Source organism: Bos mutus, chromosome 28 (assembly GCF_027580195.1).
Source record: "Bos mutus isolate GX-2022 chromosome 28, NWIPB_WYAK_1.1, whole genome shotgun sequence".
NCBI lineage: Eukaryota > Metazoa > Chordata > Mammalia > Artiodactyla > Bovidae > Bos > Bos mutus.
Window position 1 is genome coordinate 6,125,219 of NC_091644.1, and position 26,424 is coordinate 6,151,642.

A 26,424-nucleotide genomic window follows, 5' to 3' on the forward strand; every position below is an offset into this window, starting at 1 on the left:
TGTCTTAATTTCATGGCTGCAGTCACCATCTGATTTTGGAGCCCAGAAAAATAAAGTCTGACACTGTTTACATAAGCCAGTCCTTTGTGAGTGTGTTTCATATGATTACAATCCCAAAGAAAGGCAACACCGAAGAATGTTCAAACTACCGCACAATTGTACTCATCTCACACGCTAGCAAAATAATGCTCAAATTGCTTATGGCAGAAAGCGAAGAAGAACTAAAGAACCTCTTGATGGAAGTGAAAGAGGAGAGTGAAAAAGTTGGATTAAAACTCAACATTCAAAAAACAAAGGTCATGGCATCTGGTCCCATCACTTCATGGCAAATAGAGAAACATTGGGAACTGTGAGAGACTTTATTTTGGGGGGCTCCAGAATCACTACAGTTGGTGACTGCAGCCATGAAATTAAAAGATGGTTGCTCCTTGAAAGAAAAGCTATGACCAACCTAGACAGCATATTAAAAAGCAGACATTTCTTTGCTGAAAAAGGTACATCTAGCTGGTTTTTCCAGTGGTCATGTATGGATGTGAGAGTTGGACTATAAAGAAAGCTGACTGCTAAAGAATGGATACTTTTGATCTGTGGTATTAGAGAAAACTCTTGAGAGTCCCTTAGACTGCAAGGATATCCAACCAGTCCATCCTAAAGGAAATCAGTCCTGAATATTCATTGGAAGGACTGATGTTGAAGCTGAAACTCTAATACTTTGGCCACCTGATGGGAGGAACTGACTCACTGGAAAAGACCCTGATGCTGGGAAAGATTGAAGGCAGGAGAAGAAGGGGATGACAGAGGATGAGACGGTTGGATGGCATCACCGACTCAATGGACATGAGTTTGAACAAGCTCTAGGAGTTGGTGATGGACAGGGAAGCCTGGCATGCTGCAGTCCATGGGGTCGCAAAGAGTCAGACATGACTGAGCGACTGAACTGAACTGACTTCATATGATTCAGTGGCAGTGTTCAGGCGTGGATTCTGGCTCCACAGTTATGCAAAGTCCAGAGAAGCCGTGTGGCATAGTGGGTAAGATCTTAGGCTCTGCAGTTTGATTTCCTGCATTCCAGACTTGGCCCCACTGGCTGCAAGCCGTGCAACCTGGGGCAAGTTCCTTTAACTCCTGTAAACCTGTTTTCTGAGGGGGCAATAGGATAAGAAGGAAAATCAATTAGGTTATTGCGAATAATCCAAATGCTCATTTGAACAAGGGCAGGAGCAGAAGGTGGAGAAAAGTGGTCAAGTTCTGAATGAATTTTAAAGGTAGGACTGAAAGGATTTGATGACACATTGAAAGAATGAGAAAAAGAGAGCAGGCAGTGAGAACACCGAAGTTTTTGACTTGAGGAACTGGGAGAGTGGAGTTGGCATTTACTGAGATGAATATAGACGTTTTACAAAGGAATGTCAGGGCTGAAGTTGCAAAGTGTTTTTGTTGTCGTTATTTCTTGATTTTGTTGGGTTTTTCATCTTTTTTCAGTGGTGGGTGGAGGTGAGAGCAAACACGGGTTTTGTCAGGCAGCCCCCTGGGACACAGGTTACGCTTGAGGCCTTTATTACTAATCATTATGGTTGAGTCCTTTTGCTCTCACATGCTGTAGGGGACAAGGGAATGAAATGTGATATTTTAGATTTCATCCTTTGACTTTGCTTAGGAAGAGTGATTCTTGGATAAGTTGACATCTTGCTGTCTGAGATGTTTTCTAGGAAGAGTGGATCCAAAAGGTATTATACCATTGTCTTCAGACTCACTACTTAGAAACTGAAGCTAGATTCTTTAGTTGTCAAACAAGTTAATTCTGTTTTCTACTTCATTTAATTCTTATCTCTGTTGTGTGATTCTTAAATGCATATTATACTTTTTAGATACAATTCAACCTTATTTCTATTAGTATTTTATTTTTAAAACCTTTTGGGGGGGTGGGGGCGGGTTGGTTTTCTTTTTTTGGCTGCCCAATGAGGCATGTGGATTCAGGATCTTAGTTCATCAGCCAAGGATTCAACCTGTTCTCCCTGCAGTTAAAGCTCGGAATCCTAACCACTGGACCACTGGGGAATTCCCTCCTTAAAAACTTTTTACAGGGAAACAGAACAGAGTGTTTCTCTCTCTCTCTTAAGTCCTTCCTAACTATTTTTTTAATGTTTTTGATAAAATGTATTAGCAGGCACACTCTTCACTAATAGGACATTTATTTGTCACGCGAGTGTATGTCACGGCACCATAGATGTCACACGAGTGTATGTTCCTCGGTTCTTTGTCTCGTCACAACAAAGATTTGGAGCGATGGATATTAAAGTCCTTGGCGCATCACAGCTCTCGGGTCTTGGACAAACCGTGTTACAGCTCTTAGGCAAATCAGTGTTACAGCTCCATTTTATTTAGAAGATAGCAGGAGAATCCAAGACTCGAAGAGAAGAGAGTGGAGGAGTGCGTTGGGAGGGAGAAAGAGAGAGAGAGAGAGAGAAAGAGAGAGAGAGAGTGCGCGCATGCACGCGGGAGAGAGAGTCCGAGAGAAAGCGCTTTGGCTCCTCCTTTTATATGTTTTTTCCCTCCACCTGGGCCTGCCCTATGCAAATCGGGCTTAGCCAGGAGTGCTGTTTGTTCTGCCTGAAGTCTTCACTCTGGTCATCGGACCTTCCTTTGACCTTCCTTGTCTTTTAGCCACCGCCGTTTTGTATTCCTTTTCCCTATTCTACCCACCTAACATATTCATGTATTTATATGGTTCTTAACTAGAACACTATGTAATTTATTTCTAAACGGAAACATTTTTAAGAGTGAGGAGGGAAACTGATGGAATCGGACTCCAGGATAGCTGTGCTTAAACTAGGACTGTCCTGGGCAGACCAGCATGTCTGGTTACCCTGTTCTTAAGGTAGGAGAACAGCTAGAATAAGGGTCATTTTCTGTTTAAATACTTACTGGGAGGAGGCAAATGCCTGGAACAGGGGCTGGGAGGGAGAAATGCCCACTGCATTGCAAGCAGGTGTAAGAGGCTCACCATCCTGCACTAATCTTAGGGTATCTCAGGTGGTGATAAGAGCATAATTACAAATCTCTCACTTGAAAAACCAAAGGCTGTTGCAAAGGAAATGAGAGCTTATGCAAAAAGGTTTAAGAAATCAATTGTCTGCTTAAAGATTTAATAGTTATTATTTTAGATACAAGAATGAGTAATACCTTTTTTAAAAAATAAGCTTTTATTATTTACTTCGGATTGTTCTGGGTCTCCGTTGCTGCATGGACTCTCCAGTTGCAGTGAGTGGAGGCTGCTCTCCAGTTGCGGTATACGAGGCTTCTTATTGCGGTGGCTTCTCTTGTTGCAGAGCACGGGCTGTAGGGCACACAGGCTTCTACAGTTGCTGCTCGTGGGCTCAGGAGTTACAGCTTCCAGGCTCTAGAGTGGAGGCACCATAGTTGTGGCACACGGGCTTAGCGGCTCAGGGGTGTGTGGGATCTTCCCAGAGGAGGGGTCCAATCCGTGTCTTCTGCACTGGCAGGTGAATTCTGTACCCCTGAGCCACCAGGGAAGCCCCGAGAATGAGTATTTGCTTTAAACTTCAACTGATTTTGGTTTTGAGGGACAAATAGTGTATCTTACAACCTTTCATAGGTGACATGAAATGTCATGAAACTTTCTATCATTTTAAGTAGGAAACTCAGATACTAGCATTTAGTAATTATTGGTTATTTGTAGTAGTAGAGACCCCTTCATCGGTTACAGCCTTGTCCTGGTGAAGAAGGGGCTTGCATAACTCAATGAAGCTATGAGCCATGCTATGCTGGGCCCCCCAAGATGGATGGATCATAGTGGAGGGTTCTGACAATGTGGTCCACTGGAGGAGGGGATGGCAAACCACTCCAGTATTCTTGCCGTGGGAACCCCATGAACAGGATGAAAAGGCAAGAAGATATGGCAATGGAAGGTGAGCCACACAGGTTGGAAGGCGTCCAGTATGGTGCTGGGGAAGAGTGAGGGCAATTACTAACAGCTCCAGAAAGAATGAAGTGGCTGGGCCAAAGTCAAAGTGACGCTCAGTTGTGGATGTGTCTGGTGGTGAAAGTAAAGTCTGATGCTGAAAAGAACAATATTGCATAGGAACCTGGAATGTTACATCTATGAATCAAAGTAAATTGGATGAGGTCAAGCAGGAGATGGCAAGAGTGAACATCGACATCTTAGAAATTAGTGAACTGAAATGGATGGGAATGGGCAAATTTAATTCAGGCGACCATTATATCTACTACTGTGGGCAAGAAACCCTTAGAAGAAATGGAGCAGCCTTCATAGTCAATGAAAGAGTCCAAAATGCGGTCTCAAAAATGACAGAATGATCTCAGTTTGTTTCCAAGGCAAACCATTGAACATCATGGTAATCCAAGACTATGCCCCAACCACTGATGTTGAAGAAGCTGAAGTTGACCAGTTCTATGAAGACCTACAAGATCTTCTAGAACCAACATCCCCCCCCCCCGGAAAAAAAGTCTTTTTCATTATAGGTGATTGGAGTGCAAAAGTAGGATGCCGGGGTCCAGCCCCGGTGGATCCAGGGAATTCGAAGCGGGACGGTGTCTGCGATCAGGAAACTTCAGCTTATTTAAATGTAATTAAAGATATAAAGAGTGGTTAAGTAAGGATAGCTCAGTGAGGAAATTCAGTGGAGAAAAGAGGCTGAACAATTCAGCCAGAAGGTGAGAGAAAGAACGACATGGGGAGACCAAGTTTGGTGAACAAGGCCCGCACTTTATTTTCCAAAGTAGTTTTTATACCTTAAGTTATGCATAGAGGATAATGGGGGAAGGGGTAGAGTCATGCAGTAAGCCGGGCTTTCTTCCTGCAAACTTATCATATGCAAAAATTTAGGTGATTTGCATCATCTTCTAGCCCAGAGGCCTGTTAAAATTTTAAGACCCTTTCTTCAGAAAACTTAATTTTCTCTAAAGGTGATTGGTCAAGCGCCACCCTCCAAAAGCATTAGATAAAGTTGCATTCCTACAGAGCAAAGGTGTGGTGGGCTATAACAAGAAAAAGAATTAACTCAAGGGTCCCAGGTTACAAACATTAAAGCTACTACTTACACCAATTATATTAATCAATACACTGCCAGGGACACAGCAGGTAAGGGATATGGAGACTTAGCAGCAAACATTGGCCCAACAGTGAAAAACCCTTCATCAATACAATTTCTAATCAATCTTTTAACTGCTCAAAGGACTCTGTATTTAGACAGTTTAGAACACCTCATGCCTCTCACAGTTGGGAGGCTCTGAGCAGTCACATGTGGCCGGAAAAACCTATTCAGGCAGGCTAGAGGACTTCCAAAGGAGTTTGTAGGTTGAAACACTATCACACCCAGGAACTTTATTAACTGGAGCTGTAAGTTAACTCTTTTTTCAGAGAGAGGTAGTGGGGGACAGCCCCCCCCCCGCCCCCCCCCGTAAAGTCAGAGGTGTAGGTGAGAGCACAAAGCAGAAAGTAGGCAGACTCTGGTTTGGGGGGTAGATGCTCGAGAATTTCCAGGGAGACTCCTCAGGCTCCATCCCGCCTTTGTGTATACCGAGCCTCCCTCCTCATGACCTTTGCCATGGGCAGAGCTCCTGCTCCCAGCAGTAGGAAGTCCAGAGATACCTGGAGTAACAGGGAAGTTTGGCATTGGAGTATGAAATGAAGCCGGGCAAAGGCTGACAGAGTTTTGTCGAGAGAACACACTGGACATAGCAGACACCCTTTTCCAACAACACAAGGGGCAACTCTATAGTTTGTCAATACTGAAATCAGATTGATTATATTCTTTGCAGCCAAAGATGGAGAAGCTCTATACAGTCAGCAAAAACAAGATTGGGAGCTGACTGTGGCTCAGGTCATGAGCTCCTTATTGCACAATTCAGGCTGAAATTGAAGAATAGTAGGGAAAAACACAGGTATGACCTAAATCACACCCCTTATATGATCATACAGGGGAAGTGACAAATAGATTCAAGGGAATAGATCTGATAGACAGGGTGCCTGAAGAACTATGGACAGAGGTTCATAACATTGTATAGGAGGCAGTGACCAAAACCATCGCAAAGAAAAAGAAATGCAAGAAGGGAAAGTTGCTGTCTGAGGAGGCTTTACAAATAGCTGAGCAAAGAAGAGCAGCAAAAAGCAAGGGAGAAAAGGAAAGATACACCCAACTGAATGCAGAGTTCCAGAGAATAGCAAGGAGAGATAAGAAAGCCTTTCTCAGCGATCAATGCAAAGATATATAAGAAAACAATAGAATGGGAAAGTCTATAGATCTCTTCAAGAAAATTAGAGATACCAAGGGAACATTTCATGTAAAGAGGACACAATAAAGGACAGAAATGGTGTGGACCTAACAGAAGCATAAAATATTAAGAAGAGGTGGCAAGAACACAGAAGAACTGTACAAGAAAGATCTTCATGACCCAGATAGCTACGATGGATATGATCACTCTGGAGTGTGATCACATCCTAAAGTGTGAAGTCAGGCGGAACTTAGGAAGCATTGCTTGCATGCTAAATCGCTTCAGTGGTGTCCGACTCTTTCCAACCCTATGGACTGTAGCCCACCAGGCTCCTCTGTCCATGGGATTCTCCAAGCAAGAATACTGGAGTAGGTTGTCATGCCCTCCTCCAGGGAACCTTCCCAACCCAGGGATTGAACCCACATCTCTTATGTCTCCTGCATTGGCAGGCTGATTCTTTACCACTGGCACCACATGGAAAGCGCCTAGGAAGCGTTACTACATACAAAGCTAGTGGAGGTGATGGAGTTCCAGCTGAGCCGTTTTAAATCCAGAAAGAAGATGCTGTTAAAGCACTGCACTCAATATGCCAGCAAATTTGGAAACTATGGCAGTGGCCACAGGACTAGAAAAGGTCAGTTTTCATTCCAGTCCCAAAGAAGAGCAGTGCCAAAGAATTTTTGATCTACTGGACAGTAGAGCTCATTTTGTATGCTAGTAAGATTATGCTCAGAATCCTTCAAGGTAGGCTTCAGCAGTACATGAAAGAGTAATCATGTGAAATTCTGAGCTGGATGAATCACAAGCTGGAATCAAGACTGCCTGGAGAAATAGCAGTAGATATGCAGATGATACCACTCTAATGGCAGAAAGTGAAAAGGAACTAAAGAGCCTCTTGATGAGGGTGAAAGAAGACAGTGAAAAAGCTGGCTTAAACCTCAACATTCAAAATACTAAGACCATGACATCTGTCCCATCACTTCATGGCAAAGGGAAAGGAAAAAGTGGAAACAGTGACAGATTTTATTTTCTTGGGCTCCAAAATCACTCTGGATGGTGACTGCAGCCACGAAATGAAAAGCTGCTTGCTCCTTGGAAGAAGAGCTGGTGGTGGTGGTTTAGTCGCTAAGTTGCATCTGACTCTTGAGACCCCATGGACTGTAACCCTGCCAGGCTCCTCTGTCCATGGGATTCTCCATGTAAGAATACTGGAGTGGGTTGCCATTTCCTTCTCCAGGGGATCTTCCTGACCCAGGAATCAAACCCGGGTCTCCTGCATTGCAGGCAGATTCTTTACTGACTAAGCTATGAGGGAAGCAGAGCTATGACAAACCTAAACAGCATATTAGAAAGCAGTGACATCACTTTGCTGACAAAGATCCATATAGTCAAAGCTACGGTTTTTCCAGTAGTTATGTACGGATATGAGAGTTGGACCATAAAGAAGGCTGAACACCAAAGATTTGATTCTTTTGAATTGTGTTGCTGGAGAAGATTCTTGAGAGTCCCTTGGACTGCAAGGAGATCAAACCAGTCAATTGGAATGACTGATGTTGAAGCTCCAATACTTTGGACACCTGATGGGAAGAGCTGACTCTTTGGAAAAGACCCTCATGCGGGGAAAGATTGAAGGCAAAAGGAGAAGAGGGCGGCCAAGGATGAGATTGTTAGAGAGCATCAGTGAACTCAGTGGACATGACTTTGAGCAAACTCCGGGAGATAGTGAAGGACAGGGAAGCCTGGCATGCTGCAGTCCGTGGGGTCACAGAAGTTCAGACAGGATTTAGGGACTGAACGACGACAGCAAAGAGTAAAGAGTTCAGCATGAATGTACATAGTATGCGGGTTGCTAGTACTCAGTTATTTCTTAGAATGGTGTCTTAAGATAAGTTCAGTTGATTGACTGGAGTTAAAGAACAGAAGAATTATTTATTTTTTAGCACCCCTGTATCAGTCACTCTGGAGAACACATAGAAACTGTAACAATTGTTTCTAACTTCAGGATAAATAGTAGTAAACTGAATACTGTTTTTTTAAAAACAAATTAAAATCTTTCCATATATAATCTTTGTTAGTCTCCTTGTTTTATGTATCAGTATATTTAGGAAAAGTTTTTGTAATAATGACTTTAAGTGGCTATATAGTTTGCCTTTGTATGGATGTGCCATAATTTATTTATCAAACCTCGGTCAATGAACGTTTTCCTCGCTTTTCTAACATTTTACATGGTGCTGCTGTGAACATCCTTGTAGCTGAATCTGTTAAGCTTGTGCACAGTGTTTTCCCCTTCAGGTTAAATCCCTCTAAGTGATGCTGAACAGGGCCCCATGGGACTCCTGGGCACAGAGGTCTTTTTGTCCCCTGTTTCTTAGAGGGCTTCCCAGGTGGCACTAGTGGTAAAGAATCTGCCAGCAGAGCAGGAGACCCAGGTTCTCTGCCTGGGTTGAGAAGATCCCCTGGAGAAGGGAGTGGCAACCCACTCCAGTATTCTTGCCTGGAGAATCCCATGGACAGAGGAGCCTGGTGAACTACAATACAGTCCATGGGATCTCAAAGAGTCAGACACGACTGAGTGACTAACACTTTCAGTTTTCTTATGGGCAAAGTTCCACCCTCCATGACGTTCTCTCAGTTCCAAATGGCTGAACAGTTGCTAATCAAAGGAGGAACAGCAGTGAAACCACATGAGGCAAGATTAAGGGACCAGAGAGGCTCATCAAGATTGGAGGCTAGGTCACCTAAGACCTTGCAAAGACCGTAATCTTGTCAGCAACCCCACCCTTTTGAAACTTTGCAGAAGAAAGAATAGACTGTTACTACCAGACCACCTGATCTGCCTCTTGAGAAATTTGTATGCAGTTCAGGAAGCAACAGTTAGAACTGGACATGGAACAACAAACTTGTTCCAAATAGGAAAAGGAGTACGTCAAGGCTGTATATTGTCACCCTGCTTATTTAACTTCTATGCAGAGTACATCATGAGAAACGCTGGACTGGAAGAAGCACAAGCTGGAATCAAGATTTCCGGGAGAAATATCAATAACCTCAGATATGCAGATGACACCACCCTTATGGCAGAAAGTGAAGAGGAACTCAAAAGCTTCTTGATGAAGGTGAAAGTGGAGAGTGAAAAAGTTGGCTTAAAGCTCAACATTCAGAAAACGAAGATCATGGCATCCGGTCCCATCACCTCTTGAGGAATAGATGGGGAAACAGTGGAAACAGTGTCAGACTTTATTTTTCTGGGCTCCAAAATCACTGCAGATGGTGACTGCAGCCATGAAATTAAAAGACACTTACTCCTTGGAAGGAAAGTTATGACCAACCTAGATAGCATATTCAAAAGCAGAGACATTACTTTGCCAACAAAGGTTCGTCTAGTCAAGGCTATGGTTTTTCCTGTGGTCATGTATGGATGTGAGAGTTGGACTGTGAAGAAGGCTGAGCGCCGAAAATTGATGCTTTTGAAGTGTGGTGTTGGAGAAGACTCTTGAGAGTCCCTTGGACTGCAAGGAGATCCAACCAGTCCATTCTGAAGGAGATCAGCCCTGGGTGTTCTTTGGAAGGAATGATGCTAAAGCTGAAACTCCAGTACTTTGGCCACCTCATGCAAAGAGTTGACTCATTGGAAAAGACTCTGATGCTGGGAGGAATTGGAGGCAAGAGGAGAAGGGGACGACAGAGGATGAGATGGCTGGATGGCATCACTGACTCTGTAGACATGAGTCTGGGTGAACTCCGGGAGTTGGTAATGGACAGGGAGGCCTGGTGTGCTACGATTCATAGGGTCGCAAAGAATCGGACATGACTGAGTGACTGATCTGATCTGATCTGATCTGACCCGACTGCATAAGCTTTCCATACTCACCAGAGAGAAGGGGCACAGTTCCTGAGGCACTAGCCTACTGTGTTCCCCCTTTGCCTGGCAAAGTAATAAAGCCACTCTTTCCTGGGCTTCCCTGGTGGCTCAGAGATTAAAGCGTCTGCCTCTAATGCGGGAGACCCGGGTTCGATCCCTGGGTCGGGAAGATCCCCTGGATTGAAATGGTAACCCACTCCAGTACTCTTGCCTGGAGAATCCCATAGACAGAGGAGCCTGGTAGGCTACAGTCCACGGGGTTGCAAAGAGTCGGACACGACTGAGCGACTTCACCTCACCACCTTTCCTTCTTCTCCATAGCTGTCTCCGTATTTCTGTTTGGCAGTGGTGTACAGAGAGCCAGGATTTTGGCAACAGAAGTATAATTATGGGGTCAGAGGGGTACAGAATTTTAAGACTTTCAACATACATTGCCATATCCCCTCCAGAAAAGATTTTATCAGTATGTTATTTTGCTACACCCTTGTAACTCTTGCATGAATGTTTGCTTGTTTGATAGCTAGAAATGTTTTCTTATTAATTTATAATTTTTTATTTAATTTTATTAGAAGAATGAATGTTTTCTTTGTTTTTAACCATGCCTTTTTTTGTGTGATATAAACCTGCTTATCTTCTTAACCCATTTTTCTATTTCTTTGTGTGTCTGTTCTTCCATACTCGTCATATATTAAGGATTTTAATCCAAATGTAATTTAGAATTCACTATTTTTTCAGTTTGGAAATAATTGCTGCTGCTGCTGCTGCTGCTGCAAAGTCGCTTCAGTCGTGTCCGACTCTGTGCAACCCCATAGATGGCAGCCCACCAGGCTCCCCCGTCCCTGGGATTCTCCAGGCAAGAACACTGGAGTGGGTTGCATTCCCATCTCCAATGCATGAAAGTGAAAAGTGAAAGTGAAGTTGGGCAGTCGTGTCCAACTCTTAGTGACCCAATGGACTGCAGCCTACCAGGCTCCTCCATCCATGGGATTTTCCAGGCAAGAGTACTGGAGTGGGGTGCCATTGCCTTCTCTGTGGAAATAATTAAGGAAATGCAAATGAAACACCAGTGAAGTACCTTTGTACCCTCACTAGTAAATTCACTAGTAAAATTACTTATTAATACGCTAACAAATTTGTGGTGAGATGGAACTCGTGGCCATTGTTTGGGGCTTTATAAACTGTCCAGTTCTTTTGCACACAGTGAGACAGTATTAAGAACTATAACAATGTATGTCATCTTTGACCCAATAGTCACATATCTGGGCATTTATCACAAGAAAATAATTGAAAATAATTGAAAAATAATTAAATTTCTCAAATTATTTATTGCGGAAATGGCTGTAATAGTGATGTTAGAAACAAATGAGTGAAGTAGAGAGTAATGGTGAACTAAATTAGGTTCATCAAGAAGACATTAGCATTAAAAATGATTAGGAAGTTATAGGTTGACATAAAAGAGAGTAGCCTTACATGGATTAAAGCAAAATACACAGTTATATCAATTTTATGGTTACAACTGTGTAAAAATACATGTATTTTTTATAAAAAAAGCAAAGCCCTAAAATACAGTGGTTTGGTTTTTCCATGTCACTAAGCATGTATGTGTAGAGTTTCCAGTGTTTAACTTAGTTCGTTGAATAAGTACTCTTGTGCCCATCTCACAGCAATAATGTAAGAAAGGGATTGATGTTATTCTCATTTGATAGATAAGGAAGCAATTATCACTGGACATATAAAGAAATGTATTTTTTTGTTAGGGGTGTTTTCAACTGTATACAGAAATATAAAGAATATATCATGTAGCTTCAGCCATTTCAAGTTGCAGAGTATGGTTTTAACCCAAATCTATCTTCCTGTAAAAACCAGGCTTTTAACGATTACAGTCCTGCGCTACCTCTTCTTTTTCATTTGACACTCTTGAGTAGCTTTCTGATGCTTGTATTTTTGGTAAAACAGCCATGGAAAGGCATTATAACGGTGAGTTTGTAAGTTGATGGTGAGACGGAGAAAGCACTCCCTTTTAACTGCTTATGTTTTGTAACAAGCCTTTCTGGTTGTAGTGTGCTACAGAGACAAACTCACTGATACGGTTCATCCTGTTTTATAAATCTTTGACCCATTCATTAGACTCTGACCACTCTAAAGATAAAACACTATGGTTGCATTGGTCTTTCTGACTGAAATGGCCTTCTGCCGATTGAGAAATGTGTAATTATTAACTGTGGTAATGGATATGTACTTGCAGGTTTCATCTGGTATCTTAATGAGCTTTAACCCTCAGAGTCCACCCAGGCATTATCCAAGAATCATTGAAATGTATCAGTGTTCACAACTTAACTCTTCAGTCCATGTATATTTGCTCTGATAAATACTTTTGTTTCCCTCTACCCTCGCTACATCCCATCCCCCTGTTCACAGACTCCAACTCCTATAAATCAAAGGAGTTAGTAGCTACAGCCTTAGCTGTAAAGACATTTCTTTGAAAAAAAAATTACTCTTTTGCATTAACAGGACCATACTTTCTAGTCAGTTTTTTGTTTTTTGTTTTTTTTGATAGGGGAAGTAGGGGTCCCACACATACAGGGGTATATATTTAGACAAATAAGCGGAGGCATACTAAATAATTGTTATGTAGAAATAACCTTGTGTTTTATAGAGTGTTAATCTGCTTTGGACCTGTTTTGTACCGAGAGGTCTTGTCTGAACTCTCAGGACTGCTCTGTGTCACCCCTGTGTGCTTCAGTGACTTCCCCTGCTTAGAGGGCAAGGACAGCTCTGAATCTGGGAATCTGCAGCCTGTGGCCTCATAACCTTCAGCCCTACCAAACTTGAATCCATGGACTGTGTCATCTAGTCTGGATATAGAGTCAGTTAGTCAGATTTTCCCTTCAAGAAAGAGACTAAATAGAACATTGCTCGAAGTATAGTTGATGTACAATCTATATGTTTCATGTGTACAACTTAGCAGTTCATAATTTTTAAAGGTTATGTTCCATTTATAGTCATTAAAAAGTACCGGCTCTATTCCCTGTGTTATATCCTGTGGCTTACTTATTTATCTTATACTGCTATCTTGCCCTCTCCCTTCCCACTCGCTGCTGGTAACCACTTGTTTGTTTTCTGCATCTGTTGAGTCTGTTTCTTTTTCGTTACGTTCATTAGTATGTTTAGTTTTTAGATTCCACGTATAAGTTACATCATATAATATTTGTCTTTCTCTGACTTCACGTGGCATAATACCCTCCAGGTCCATCATGTTGTTTCAAATAGCAGACTTTTTTTTAAATGGCTGAGTAGTACCCTATTGTGTATATAATATATACCATGTGTTCTTTATACATGCATGTGTTGATGGACACTAAGCTTGCTTCCATATCTTGGCTGTAGTAAATAATGCTGCTTTGCGCATTGGGGTGCAGGTATCTTTTTGAATTATTTTTTTGTTTTTTAGGTATATGTCCAGGAGTGGAATTGCTGGGTTGTGTGGTAGTTCTCTTTTTAGGTTTCTGAGAAACCTCCATAAGAACATTGCATTTTTAAAAAAATCTACTGTGCTAGTATCATGATACTAGAAATATAAGTCTGCTGTTGGGGAGAATGGTTGGTTCAATATAGACTAGTAAAGCATGATTGGATATTTAGTATTAAAATGAATGCAGTTGGCTGGAATTCTGCACTGCTGTAGGGAATGAAAAGATGAGATGGCCCAAGGAAAAAGAGAAAGAAAAATCAAAGAGGTAGAAGAATTATTTAGGAAAGAGTAGTGTTCTAGAAGTTAAGGAAGGACTTTCACAATTGGAGTGGTGAAGTACTGTGGACACTTAATTGACAATTTGTACTTCACTGCTGTCTTAACAGAGATAGGAAATAGAAGTCAGGTTGCAGGACATTTAGGGAGGGTCTGGAGGCAGTGAGTGCCTCGCGCCCTGTAAAGGTTTTGGAGATCACGTATAGCTGGTCTGTCCCGTGAATAAGACAGCTGAGGCTGCTTTACTGGCCCCTGTTTTGGGGTGGGGAGGAGGGATGTCTTAGCACTATATTGTACTACTTTTTTATGAATATTATTTAAATACGGTTTCAACATTTTGTCACTAACCATAGTCCAGTGAGTCTATGAAAAATGCAGGTAATGGACAGTCGTACTTCGGTTGAGTTGCGCCAGGCTTCTCCCTCTTAGGGACACCCTGCATGTATTTCTGTGATAGTTCAGTATCTCAATTTTACAATTGTCAATTTAGCTCTCCCATTAAAATATAAGCTCCTTAAAGCTCTTTGTTATTGTTGAATTCCCAGTACTTGGCATGATGCCTGACACCTACTACTGTTTATTAAGTGAATAAATGAATAGCTCAGTAGTTTTCTGTGGTTTTGATGATCTCACAAAATCAAAAAAGTAGAATGTTTCAGAAAAGAGGAATTGATAACCAATTTCAAATGGCAGTAAGATGAGGGTTAAAAACTGATCTTTGGATTTGGCTGTTAGGGGTCATTGGTTTACATAGTAAAAAGTGTTACACAAAATGATTGACTTAAGAGCCATATTTAAGTGGATTGAAGAATAAATTGGAAGTGAGAACAAAGAAACAATATGGAAGCTTTTTTTTTTTTTTAATTTTATTTTTAATTGAAGGATAATTGCTTTACAGAATTTTGTTGTTTTCTGTCAAACCTCAACATGAATTAGCCATAGGTATAATTAGTTGAAGCTAACGGGAAGAAACTGTTGGAGACAAACCCAAAGATTCGAGAGAGGGAAGTTCATTTGCATAGTAATTTTATGTTTTGATTTGAAGATATCCAAGTGTTTCTGCACAGAACTATACAAAAAAGATCTTCACAACCCAGATAATCACAATGGTATAATCACTCACCAAGAGCCAGACATCCTGGAATGTGAGTCAAGTGGACCCTAGGAAGCATCACTACGAACAAAGCTAGTGGAGGTGATGGAATTCCAGTTGAGCTATTTCAAATCCTGAAAGATGATGCTGTGAAAGTGCTCCACTCAGTATGCCAGCAAATTTGGAAAACTCAGCAGTGGCCACAGGACTGGAAAAGGTCTGTTTTCATTCCAATCCCAAAGAAAGGCAATGCCAAAGAATGCTCAAAGTACTGCACAATTGCACTCATCTCACACACTAGCAAAGTAATACTCAAGATTCTCCAAGCCAGACTTCAACAGTACATGAACTGTGAACTTCCAGATGTTCAAACTGGATTTAGGAAAGGCAGAGGAACCAGAGATCAGATTGCCAACATCCACTGGATCATTGAAAAAGCAATAGAGTTCCAGAAAAACATCTACTTCTGCTTTATTGATTGTGCTAAAGCCTTTGACTGTGTGGATCACAACAAACTGTGGAAAATTCTGAAAGAGATGGGAATACCAGACCACCTGACCTGCCTCCTGAGAAATATGTATGCAGGTCAAGAAGCAACAGTTGAACTGGACATGGAACACCAGACTGGTTCCAAATCGGGAAAGGAGTATGTCAAGGCTGTATATTGTCACCCTGCTTATTTAACTTATATGCAGAGTACATCATGAGAAATGCTGGACTGGATGAAGTGCAGGCTGGAATCAAGATTACTGGGAGAAATATCAATAACCTCAGATATGCAGATGACACCACCCTTATGGCAGAAAGTGAAGAACTAGAGAGCCTCGTGATGAAAGTGAAAGAGGAGAGTGAAAAAATTGGCTTAAAACTTAACATTCAGAAAACTAAGATCATGGCATCCGGTCCCATCACTTCTTGGCAATTAGATGGGGAAACAATGGAAACAGTTACAGACTTTATTTTTGTGGGCTCCAAAATCACTGCGGATGGTGACTGCAGCCATGAAATTAAAAGATGCTTACTCCTTGGAAGAAAAGTTATGACCAACCTAGACAGCATATTAAAAAGCAGAGATATTATTTTGGCAACAAAGGTCTGTCTAGTCAAAGCTATGGTTTTTCCAGTAGTCATGTATGGATGTGAGAGTTGGACTAGAAAGAAAGCTGAGGGCCAAAGAATGGATGCTTTTGAACTGTGGTGTTGGAGAAGACTCTTGAGAGTCCCTTGGGCTGCAAGGAGATCCAACCAGTCCATCCTAAGGGAAATCAGTCCTGAATATTCATTGGAAGGACTGCTGCTGAAGCTGAAACTCCAGTACTTTGGCCACCTGATGTGAAGAGCTGACTCATTTGAAAAGACTCTGATGCTGGGAAAGATTGAAGGCAGGAGGAGAAGGGGACGACAGAGGATGAGATGGTTGGATGGCATCACTGACTCAATGGGTGTGAGTTTGAGTAAAGTCTGGGAGTTGGTGATGGACAGGGAAGCCTGGCATGCTGCAGTCCATGGGGTCGCAAAGAGTCGGACACGACTGAGCGACTGAACTAAACTGAACTGAAGTATTTCTACCTACGTTTCTGGATAATACATTCCTCCCTCTTCCGCTTGGTTTTGATGTCAGTGTATCATTTGAGAGTGTTTTTGCTGTGCTATTTGGAGCCCCCTAGTGACCAATTTAGTAGTGATATATAAATTTTTAAAAAGTGTATTGTCAGTCGCTCAGTCACGTTTGATTCTTTGGGACCTGTAGCCTGCCAGTCTCCTCTGTCCATGGGATATTCTGGGCAAGAATACAGGAGTGGATGGCCATTTCCTTCTCGAGGGGATCCTCCCAACCCAAGGATCGAACCCAGGTCTCCCATATTACAGCAGGTTCTTTACTGTCTGAACCACCAGGGAAGCCCAATATATAAAAAATAAACCATCAATTAGATCTAATATATCAATTATTTTTTATTCAGATTATTATTTCTCTGAGGATTAAATGAGGTTGGTATATGTGGTTATAGTACTTAATGATACTTAGCCCTCTTTGTTTTGTTACAGGTCAACACACCTAAACTTACTGTAATTTTGTTTCCTTAGTAACAATTCACTATTATAAGACTGTTTGAAAATAGCAGTATATCTTTGTTTTAACTGGTAATAAGTTGAAAGTTGCCATCACTGTTGTCAGCTCTCAGTCAGCAATGTTAGGGTTAGGTCCATTGTTGTATTGGAACATCATGTCCAGTTTGAAGGTTGTGAAAGAAAAGCCAGAATTACCAAACAAAAAAAGATCCATTATAAAAGTAATAACCATTCATTATTCATTACAATAAAACTTTAAAAATATAGACGTCTTTGAAAAATCATCTTTAATCTTGCTTCTCAGTTTTTCTTTCTAGGGTTTTTTTTTAAGTTATAAAATATTTCTGAACAATACAAGGAATATATTTACCTAGTTAAGAAAATCAGCACGGTTAGTACAGTTGATGCCCTTCATGTGTACTCTACCTATCACATCCCCATTCCTCCTTCCTGAAGGTAACCAGAATCCTGGATTTTGTGTTTTAATCTCAGACATATTTTAAAATTCAACATGTTGATATCATAAGTTGTCTATTCTTCAGATTCCTTCTTTCATTTAAAATTATGTTTGTAAGATGTATCCATGTTGATATGTAACTTGTGTTCATTTATTTTTCTTCCATATAGCAGTCATTCTCTGAATATCCCACGGCTTCTCTCCTCTTCATGGATTTTTAGGTTCTAAATTTTTTTTATAAAGTCCCCCATGATCATTCTTGCACACGTATTCTTGTGTGGATACGTGCAAGAGTTCTCCAGAGCAGAAACTTGGAAATGGCGTTATTTGGTGGTGTGGTATGAGCATCCTCACCTTCACCAGATTGTTAGTCAGAGCTGCGTAAGAGTTCCCCAACCTTGGGTATGATTAGACTGCTTAAATCTTTTCCAAGTTTGAAAAAATATTTCTTAAAAACAACAACAAAAAAGAAGGCTTGTATTATAGGATATTTAAAAGAGGTACAAAAGTAGAGTGATTAGAGACGTGTTCCTTCAACCTGCCTGGACATATGGCCCATCTTGTTTAATCTGTAACCTCGTCCCCTCTCCCCTCCTGGTGTTCTAAGGAAATTAAAAATGTCACACCATTTTACATGCAAACACTCATTTTGCATCTCTGGCACATAGCCTTTCATATGTAGCCTCAGTAATATGATCCCACTAAAAACCCCAGTAATCCCTTCATGTTATAAAATACCAAAGTTTCCGTTTTTCCAGTTGCCTTATATTTTTACACTGTGCCTTCAAATCAAAATCTAAATAAGGTCCACACTTTGTAATTGGTTTCAATCTACAGATTCCCTGCGCTGTCCCTCCTCACATCTACCTGGTGATATTAGTAGTAATTAATGGCTATTGCCTAGAAAATCCACTAACTCGCTAGGAGTTGTGAGATGGTGCTAGTCTATCGTTCTTTTGGTTGTTGTTTATTAGCAGAATATCACTGTAAAGAGAGATTTCCTCTCATCATATATTTGGCCATCTTGAGATTCTCTTAGTAAAGAAAAACAGGGTAAAATGTTTTCCTTTTATTCACCAACTTTTGAAACAGTCACAGTATCCTCTGAAGGTGATCATGAGTGAGTTTTTTTAGTTATTTGTATGAGTTCATGGATATTAGCATGTCAGATTTGTTCCAATCCATCTTGGTGGTCATCCTGACTGATGTTCAGATTGCCCAGTTTTGGCAGTGGGAGCCTCTTTAAGTTGGCTCGTCAGTTCTTTTGACAGTCCTACTAGTCTTCGATTGTTCTCTTGTGTGATGAGATGTTTCAGGTTCATCTTGTATATTTCCTGCCCCCAAATCTAGAATCAGTCATTTCTCTAAGGAGCCTTGGTGGTGTAGCCACACTCTGCCTATCACATACCAAAATGCCAGTCTCGTAGAAGGAAAGGAACTGTTTATTAGATAGTTTAGGCACAGTGAGTCATTCTTATCAAGGAATAGTGGGAACCCTCCTGAAATCAAAATGCACAAATGCCTGCCAAGGGCGCACATTGCAAGCAGGGCTTTTTAAGGATGGTAGTCGCAGGCTTCAGAGAAGGCAGTGGCACCCCACTCCAGTACTCTTGCTTGGAAAATCCCATGGCTGGAGGAGCCTAGTGGGCTGCAGTCCCTGGGGTCGCTAGGAGTCGGACACGACTGAACGACTTCACTTTATTTTTTCACTTTCATGCATTGGAGAAGGAAATGGCAACCCACTCCAGTGTTCTTGCCTAGAGAATCCCAGGGATGGGGGAGCCTGGTGGGCTGCCGTCTATGGGGTTGCACAGAGTCGGACACCACTGAAGCGACTTAGCAGCAGCAGCAGCAGCAGTCTCAGGCTTGGTATGTTAGCTCTTTTCCACATAGGTGCCTATTAGGGATACCACATCCTCCTGATTCTCATCCCACCTCACCATACGCTCTTTATCAGTCTCCTTCGCTAGCTTTTACTCATCTCCTCAACTTCTTGCTCAGGGGCCCAGTACTTATATCTCAAGTAGAATGTTGATAAGAATGTTGGATAAGGAGTCAGGAATTCAGAAGAGAGACTGATGGAGATAAACATCTGGTGGTCATTAGTGATGGAGATATACATCTGGTAGTCATTAGTCATTATATCAGATGTACATCTGGTAGTCATTAGTGATGGAGGTATACATCTGTTAGTTATTAGAAGGTATTCAGATCCTGAGACTGAGTGACAATTACCTAGGGAGTGAGTCCAGAGAGAGACCCAAGTACTGGGCCGCTGAGCGAGAAGCTGAGGAGACGAGGAGGAGGCAGCAGAGGAGACTGGGAAGGAGCATATGGTGAGGTGGTGTGAGCTGGGATGAGAATCAGGAGGCTGTGGTATTCCTAAAGCCAGATAAAAGGAAGAAAGGGGTGATCAGTGCTGACAGTCTAAGCTGAAAATGGGGAGTTGACCAATTCCAATATGGAGGTTATTGGAGACCTTGAAATATGCTGTTTCAGTGGAGTGTTTTGGACCAATGCTTGATAGGAGTAGATTTAAGAGAAAATGGGGTAAGAGGAATATAGACAGTTCTTTCAAGGAATTTTGCTGTAGAGGGGAGCAGAAAAGCAGTACAATAAGTGGGGGAGTAGAGAAGCTGAGGATTAACAGCATGAGGAGTAGTCACAACATGTTTGTATGTTGATGGAGATGCTCCTGTAAAGGAAGAAAAATAAAGATGTAGGAGAGAAATGGAGAATTGTTGAAGCCTGGGTAGGAAAGAGGTTATTAGATCTAACGTCTAAGTGAGGAAGAGATGGCCTTAGAAACACAAACAATTTATTCATAGTAATAACGTGGGCAAAGCATATGGGTCAGTAGGTGTGTTGCTGACAACTTGTAAATGATCATCAGCTGCACAAGGATGGGGGAGATGCTGAGCTTTAAAGGGTATAAAGGAGTTATCTTGGAAAATGAATGGACACGGAAAGATAAGATTTCTGGGTACCACCTTGAAGTTAGTAGTAATGATCTTAAAACGAGACTAGTTTTCATTGGGTACAGTTGTAGAGTAGGTGTGATTGAACCAGGGTTTGAGTTTAGCTGGAGAGGAGAGTAGCAGAATTAAAGAAGTATGGTAGCGAGTGATTATAATGACCCTGGAATCTAAGCATTTTAAGGAGGAAAGTGAAGAATGAGGCTATAAAAATGAATTACGATCATTGTGTTCAACATAGATCCCACGTGGTCAAAGAGCTGTTGTAGTTGTCCATTTAGAGGGAGTAAGTCAAAGATAGGAGAAAGTAGTCAGCGAGTTAAAGCTTAAATTGAAATTAAGGAAATGTATAGTGAGGTTGCTTAGTCGTGTCTGACTTTTTGCAATCCCACGGACTGTAGGCTACCAGGCTCCTCCATCCATGGGATTTTCCAGGCAAGAGTACTGGAGTGGATTGCCATTTCCTTCTCCAGGGGATCTTCCCAACCCCGGGATCGAACCCGGGTCTCTCTCATTGTAGGCAGACACTTTATGGTCTGAGCCACTGTGGCGCTTTTAAGGAAATGTATAGTTATTGTTAGTGGTAGGGCATATGATTATGAGAATGAATAACTGAGGTAGGGTGGAGAATAAAATCAGTAGAGCAGAAGAGGACAAGGAACCAAGAGGCCAGGGTATTAGCAGGAACACCCACACCAACAGTGAAATCACAAGAATTATAATCAGATAGATTAGGAAGAGGTGACCATGAGCAAATCAAGGAATGATGAGAGTGCCTGGGGACTGTAGCTGCGGTTTCCTGTATACTGCCATACTTCCATACAGACTTTCATGATTTGAAAGCTTCTTACCTTCTTACAAAGGACCTGTACTCTGATCAGAAGTCCTCAATCATACCACGTCTTTCATAACCCTGCCTTTTCAGCTGCTTATTCTTTTGTGTAGATGCTTACAGCCGTGGACTTGCCTTCCATGGGAGCGCTGTTCCCCAGTAGACTTGTGTTTCCTATTTCTAGCTTACCATATGTATTACATTATTTTTAAACTGCTAGTTTACATTCACTCTTTTTTTCTCCTTTTTGTTTTTTTTAAAACCAGACTGACAGTTCCCTTAGGCCAAGGACCTTATTTGTCAATAGCACTATAAAAAATTTATCAGCAAACTCTAGGAATGATACTTTTGGAAAGTCAGTTACTATCAAGTCAGTAGTGGTATGATTCTCTATTTTTATCCCACTAAATATGATGCTTACTTAGATTTACTTATAGCAAGTGCCCACAGTTAATGAAAAAATATTGAAATTATAATGAGTTTCTTTTGTCTGTATATTACAAAATGGCTGTTCTTAATCTGTTTGCATTTTAGAGAAGGTTAGAAATACAGAAGCAGGGCTTCCCTGCTGACTCAATAGTGAAGAATCAGCCTGCCAACACAGGAGACACGGGTTCGATCCCTGCTCCAGGAACATCCCATGTGCCGCAGAGCAACTAAACCTGCGTCCCACAACTTCTGAGCCCATGCTCTGCAACAAGAGAAGCCACCGCAGTGAGAAGCCTGCGCACCACAACTACAGAAAAGCCTGTGCAGAAACAAGAACCAGCACAGCCAAAAAATAAACAAATAAAATTATTTTTAAAAAATACAGAAGCGGTTATTGATTGTGCTTATAGATTGAAGATAGATAATATAGTCACTTGTACATTTTGAAAAGAGCCTTGGTTTTTTATTTTCTCTTTACTGGTTCAAGCCTCTATTTTGGGATTTTGAAATTGAGTTCACAGTTGCAGGAAGAAGGCCCTAAAAAGAAAACAAGGGATTTAAAGGTGACTATAATACAGCTACACAAATGCTGTTTATTCCCTTCTTTACTAACTTACTGTTTAAATGGTGCAAGTTTTGGGACTCCCCTGTCAGTCTAGTGGTTAAGACTCTGCACTCCCAATGCAGGGGACATGGGTTTGATCCCTGGAACTAAGACCCTACATGCTTCACTGAGCAGCCAAAAGAAAAAAAAAGAGTGCAAGTTTTTACAATACCAGAAGTGAACATACCAAGAGTTGACGCATTTGTTTTAGTATGCTTAATTTTATTTTCCTTAAAGAGAGTCTTTATGTGAGTATCTTTTGTGCATATTTTGATTTCTCCTTATGATTGCTTATATATTTGTTATTTTTATAATTGATTAAGAATATAAATCACCTTTATTAATTATGTTTTTGATTTATATTACATTTGTTGCTTCAGTCGTGTCCGACTCTGTGCAACCCCAGCAATGGCAGCCCACCAGGCTCCCCGTCCCTGGGATTCTCTAGACAAGAACACTGGAGTGGGTTGCATTTCCTTGTCCAGTGCCTGCATGCATGCTAAGTCGCTTCAGTCATGTCTGACTCTGTGCGACCCTATGGTCAGCAGCCCACCATGCTCCTCTGTCCAGGCTATTATAAGTTAATTTCAATATATAAAAATTTCTGACAAATGCTTATTTTAGATTTTTCTTTTTCTTTGTTTTTTTTCAGAAACTATGAGTGGAGGATCTCAAGTTCACATTTTTTGGGGTGCTCCAGTCAGTCCACTGGAAATGACAGTCTCACAGGAACCAACTTCTGTAGCGTCCACTGCTGAGACCTGGAAAGAAATTCAGGTTTTGTACAATCACCATTCCTTATACCTGAAGGATGAAAAATGCAGGCACAAAAATCTTGAGGACTGTCAGGCCCTGGAACCTCTGGGCCTTCCAGATCTTCCTCATGGTCATTTTCCAGCAAACTCTATGAACAGATCTGTTCACATGAAAGATGACACCACACATCGCATTTCTGAAGCACAAACTGTAAAGTCCCAGAAGGCTTACCCCTTGGGAATGAGTGACAGAACCAGCTCCAGTGAGCAAGTACGTGGATTTAAGGGAGGCGTTCAGCATTTTACTGAAGAAGAAAAGTATCAAAAGCTTTCCAGTGAACTTAAGAAAACCAGAAACGAACAGCATGATCAATCAAACATGTGTGGTCAAAACATTCCAAAAAATCCCTTTCATTTAGCTCATAAGTGTGCAGCTATATTGGATGCAGTCTGTGGTGCTGAGCAGACTAACACGCCAGAAGCCATCAAAATAAACAGTGCACCAGCAGAGCATCATGAAATACAGAACCAGTGTCTGGAGTTCTTTCCCGCTAACACAGGAGACAAACCAAGGCCTGAAGGAACAGTAGGGAAGGCGTCAGGTCTTAAAATATCCACTGACACTGAATTTCTTAGTATAATGACCTCCAGCCAGGTTGCTTTTTTAGCTCAAAGGAAATATAAAGGGCAGAAGTCTATAAATAAAGGGACCATAAACATGGAGATTGAACCAGAGGCAAGTTATGGGGAAATCAGAATAACTGAGGACAATTTGATTCAGTCCAAAGATGATTCTGCAGGAGGAAATGAAGATGGACAGAACCAAGCCTGTTCCCTTGAACTTTTTAGTCCTGTTTGTCCTGAAACAAAAAGTAGCCACACTCTCTTGAACGCTGATAAAGATCTTGAAGAAGATATAGGATCTCAAGAACTTTTCAATTGTGATGATAAATTTCAACCAAATGAGATACTCATTGAGTCATGTAACTCAGGAATACTGTGTTCTCAACTAAATACCTTCCGCAAAAGTTCTGGTAAGAGAAGTTGGACCTCTGAAGATAAATCAGGCCATGCTCAGGCTCTATCTGAAGTCCCCCATGTAGCTAAGAAAATTAAATTGTTTTCTAATGAGAGAGATCATACTGTAACAGTGGACCGGAGGAACATGTTTGAATTTAAGGGCATTAAAAAAACCTCATTAATAAAAAACTGTGATTCTGAACGTCAGAAATACAATTGCTTAGTCATGGTGTTATCTCCATGTCACATGAAAGAAATAAATATAAAATCTGGACCAAATTCTGGCTCTAAAGTGCCCTTAGCAACAATTGTGGTAACTGACCAATCAGAAATTAAGAAGAAGGTGTTTCTGTGGAGGACTGCAGCATTCTGGGCACTTACTGTGTTTCTGGGAGATATAATTTTACTCACAGGTAAGGTCATCGTGGTAAATATCTTTTTATTTTACAAAGCTGTTGTCTTTTTCCCCCTCCCACTTTAAGCCTTTAAGGATTCTTTCCTTACCATTTGCTACTTAGGGTTCCAGCGTGATAGAGTCCCTTAGAGCATCTGTGTTGGTCTCCTCATCCCTGCATTGCCATTTCTGGGTGTTTGTCCTTCTTTGTTCTGTCCCTCCTTCTCTTTGAGAAGTCTTCTCTGGTTTCTCCTCCTTTCATTCACTGTGCTAGCATCCACGTTGTGCCTCATCGGGCTCTTTCTTTGTTTTCTTACAATTTTATTTATGTATGTCTTATTTGTAACCCTTTTCTTTAGCTGTGTTAACAGGATAATATTTCTACTATTCCATCCCTAGTAAAGCTGTGCATACTACATTCTTACTGAAGCAACATGGAATTTCTATTGCATTTTTAAATTATTAAAATTACCAAAGACCCTTGAACTGCATGGGCCCCTTTATATGTGTGTGTTTTTCAGTAGTGAACACTGCAGTGCTCCACCATTCCTGGTTGGTTGAATCCATGGATGTAGAAGAGCAAGAGCTTCAGACTCCTGAGAGTCCCTTGGACTGCAAGGAGGTCCAACCAGTCTATCCTAAATGAGATCAGTCCTGGGTGTTCATTGGAAGGACTGATGTTTTCCTAGTTAGGTAGTGAGATTACATTTACAGAGAAATGTATGAGTGAAATCCCACTTTAATTAATAGCATCCGGTTGCAGATGATTATATCTCTATTGGATATCTCATACTACCTACTGATATCCACCCAAAAGTGAACAATTCTGTGTAACAAACAGATTCCAGATCAGATTCCATTCCGCAATGGATATTTTTCTACTATACTTTAGCAATAGAGTGAAAAGATGCTCTAAATATGTCCTATATAGTCTCTAAGGAGACTAGTGACTAGAGTTAAAAGAGAAGACCTGGGACTTATCTGGGAAACCAGTATATAAAGAACAAATAGAAAACTGTATCAGTGAATGGAGCAAGAAAGGGGGGGCAAGGGCTGAATTCTAACTCCCCTCCATCCTGTCACCAGTGTTTAACATTTTACCAGTCTGAACATAGGTTTTACAATATGGTTTTCTGAAAGTTCTCCTTGAAATTTCTTGTTTGTTCCTTTCTGAAGAGCAGGCATCCTGAATGTCAAATCTTGAAAAGCCTTGAATGCTGTGTTGGTTGTTCCTGGCCAGGCCATGGGGAGCCACTGAGAGTTTTTTTAATCAAGTCAGTAGATCACATTAATGTTCTTGATAAGTCATTCATTAGCATCATGGGACATGGATTGGAGATAGGAAGGGTACCTGCTTGGAGAGAGAAGAATGTTTGATGCAAAACAGTGGCGGTGGCAGGGCTGCAGGCAGATTCAAGAGGCGGAGTCAACAGTGGGGTTGGAGACAAAGATGGGAAAGGAGAGGCAGAAGTTCAGGATGGTGTCATGTTCCAGTTGACCTGGCTAGCAGCATGGTGCCAACAAATGAGGTGGGGCATACAAGAAGAAAAGCAGATTCGAGCAAGGCTGAGTTTGGGGAGCTAATCGGATATCCAGTCAGGAGTGTCAGTTAGGCAGTTGTGGATACGTGGGTAAATGGGTTTGAAGCTGAGGAGAGGGTCTGGGATATAAACTTGGAAGTAATGACTTGGAAATTATGCATCCTTGTTTTCTTTGATTATGTTGCTGCCGTTAGAATATCTTCATACCTCTAACATTCTATATGCACTGATGACATCCTGCTGGGATGGATCTGTCTGTCTTTAACTTAATTTTTGTTCTGCCTAGAATTGTTTCTCCCAGGTGGTATGTTTCGTTTCACTAACTGTTTCTTCTCTTTCCATCTTACATCATGCAGCTCTGTTTTTCCTGGGAAGTGTTCCTTACCTTCAGA

At 41.4% G+C, this 26,424-nt stretch overlaps 1 protein-coding gene across 4 annotated transcripts in view; it reads left to right on the forward strand.

Moving 5' to 3' along the window:
* SHLD2 (shieldin complex subunit 2) overlaps positions 1-26,424 on the forward strand; it is a 114,163-nt gene that overhangs the window by 55,213 nt on the left and 32,526 nt on the right. For all 4 annotated transcript variants that reach the window (XM_070364848.1, XM_070364850.1, XM_070364849.1 and 1 more), the window contains one exon: positions 22,975-24,510. In XM_070364848.1, coding sequence (XP_070220949.1) covers positions 22,980-24,510 — 1,531 coding nt within the window. In that variant the 5' untranslated portion in view covers positions 22,975-22,979. The remainder of the gene's footprint in view (positions 1-22,974; positions 24,511-26,424) is intronic.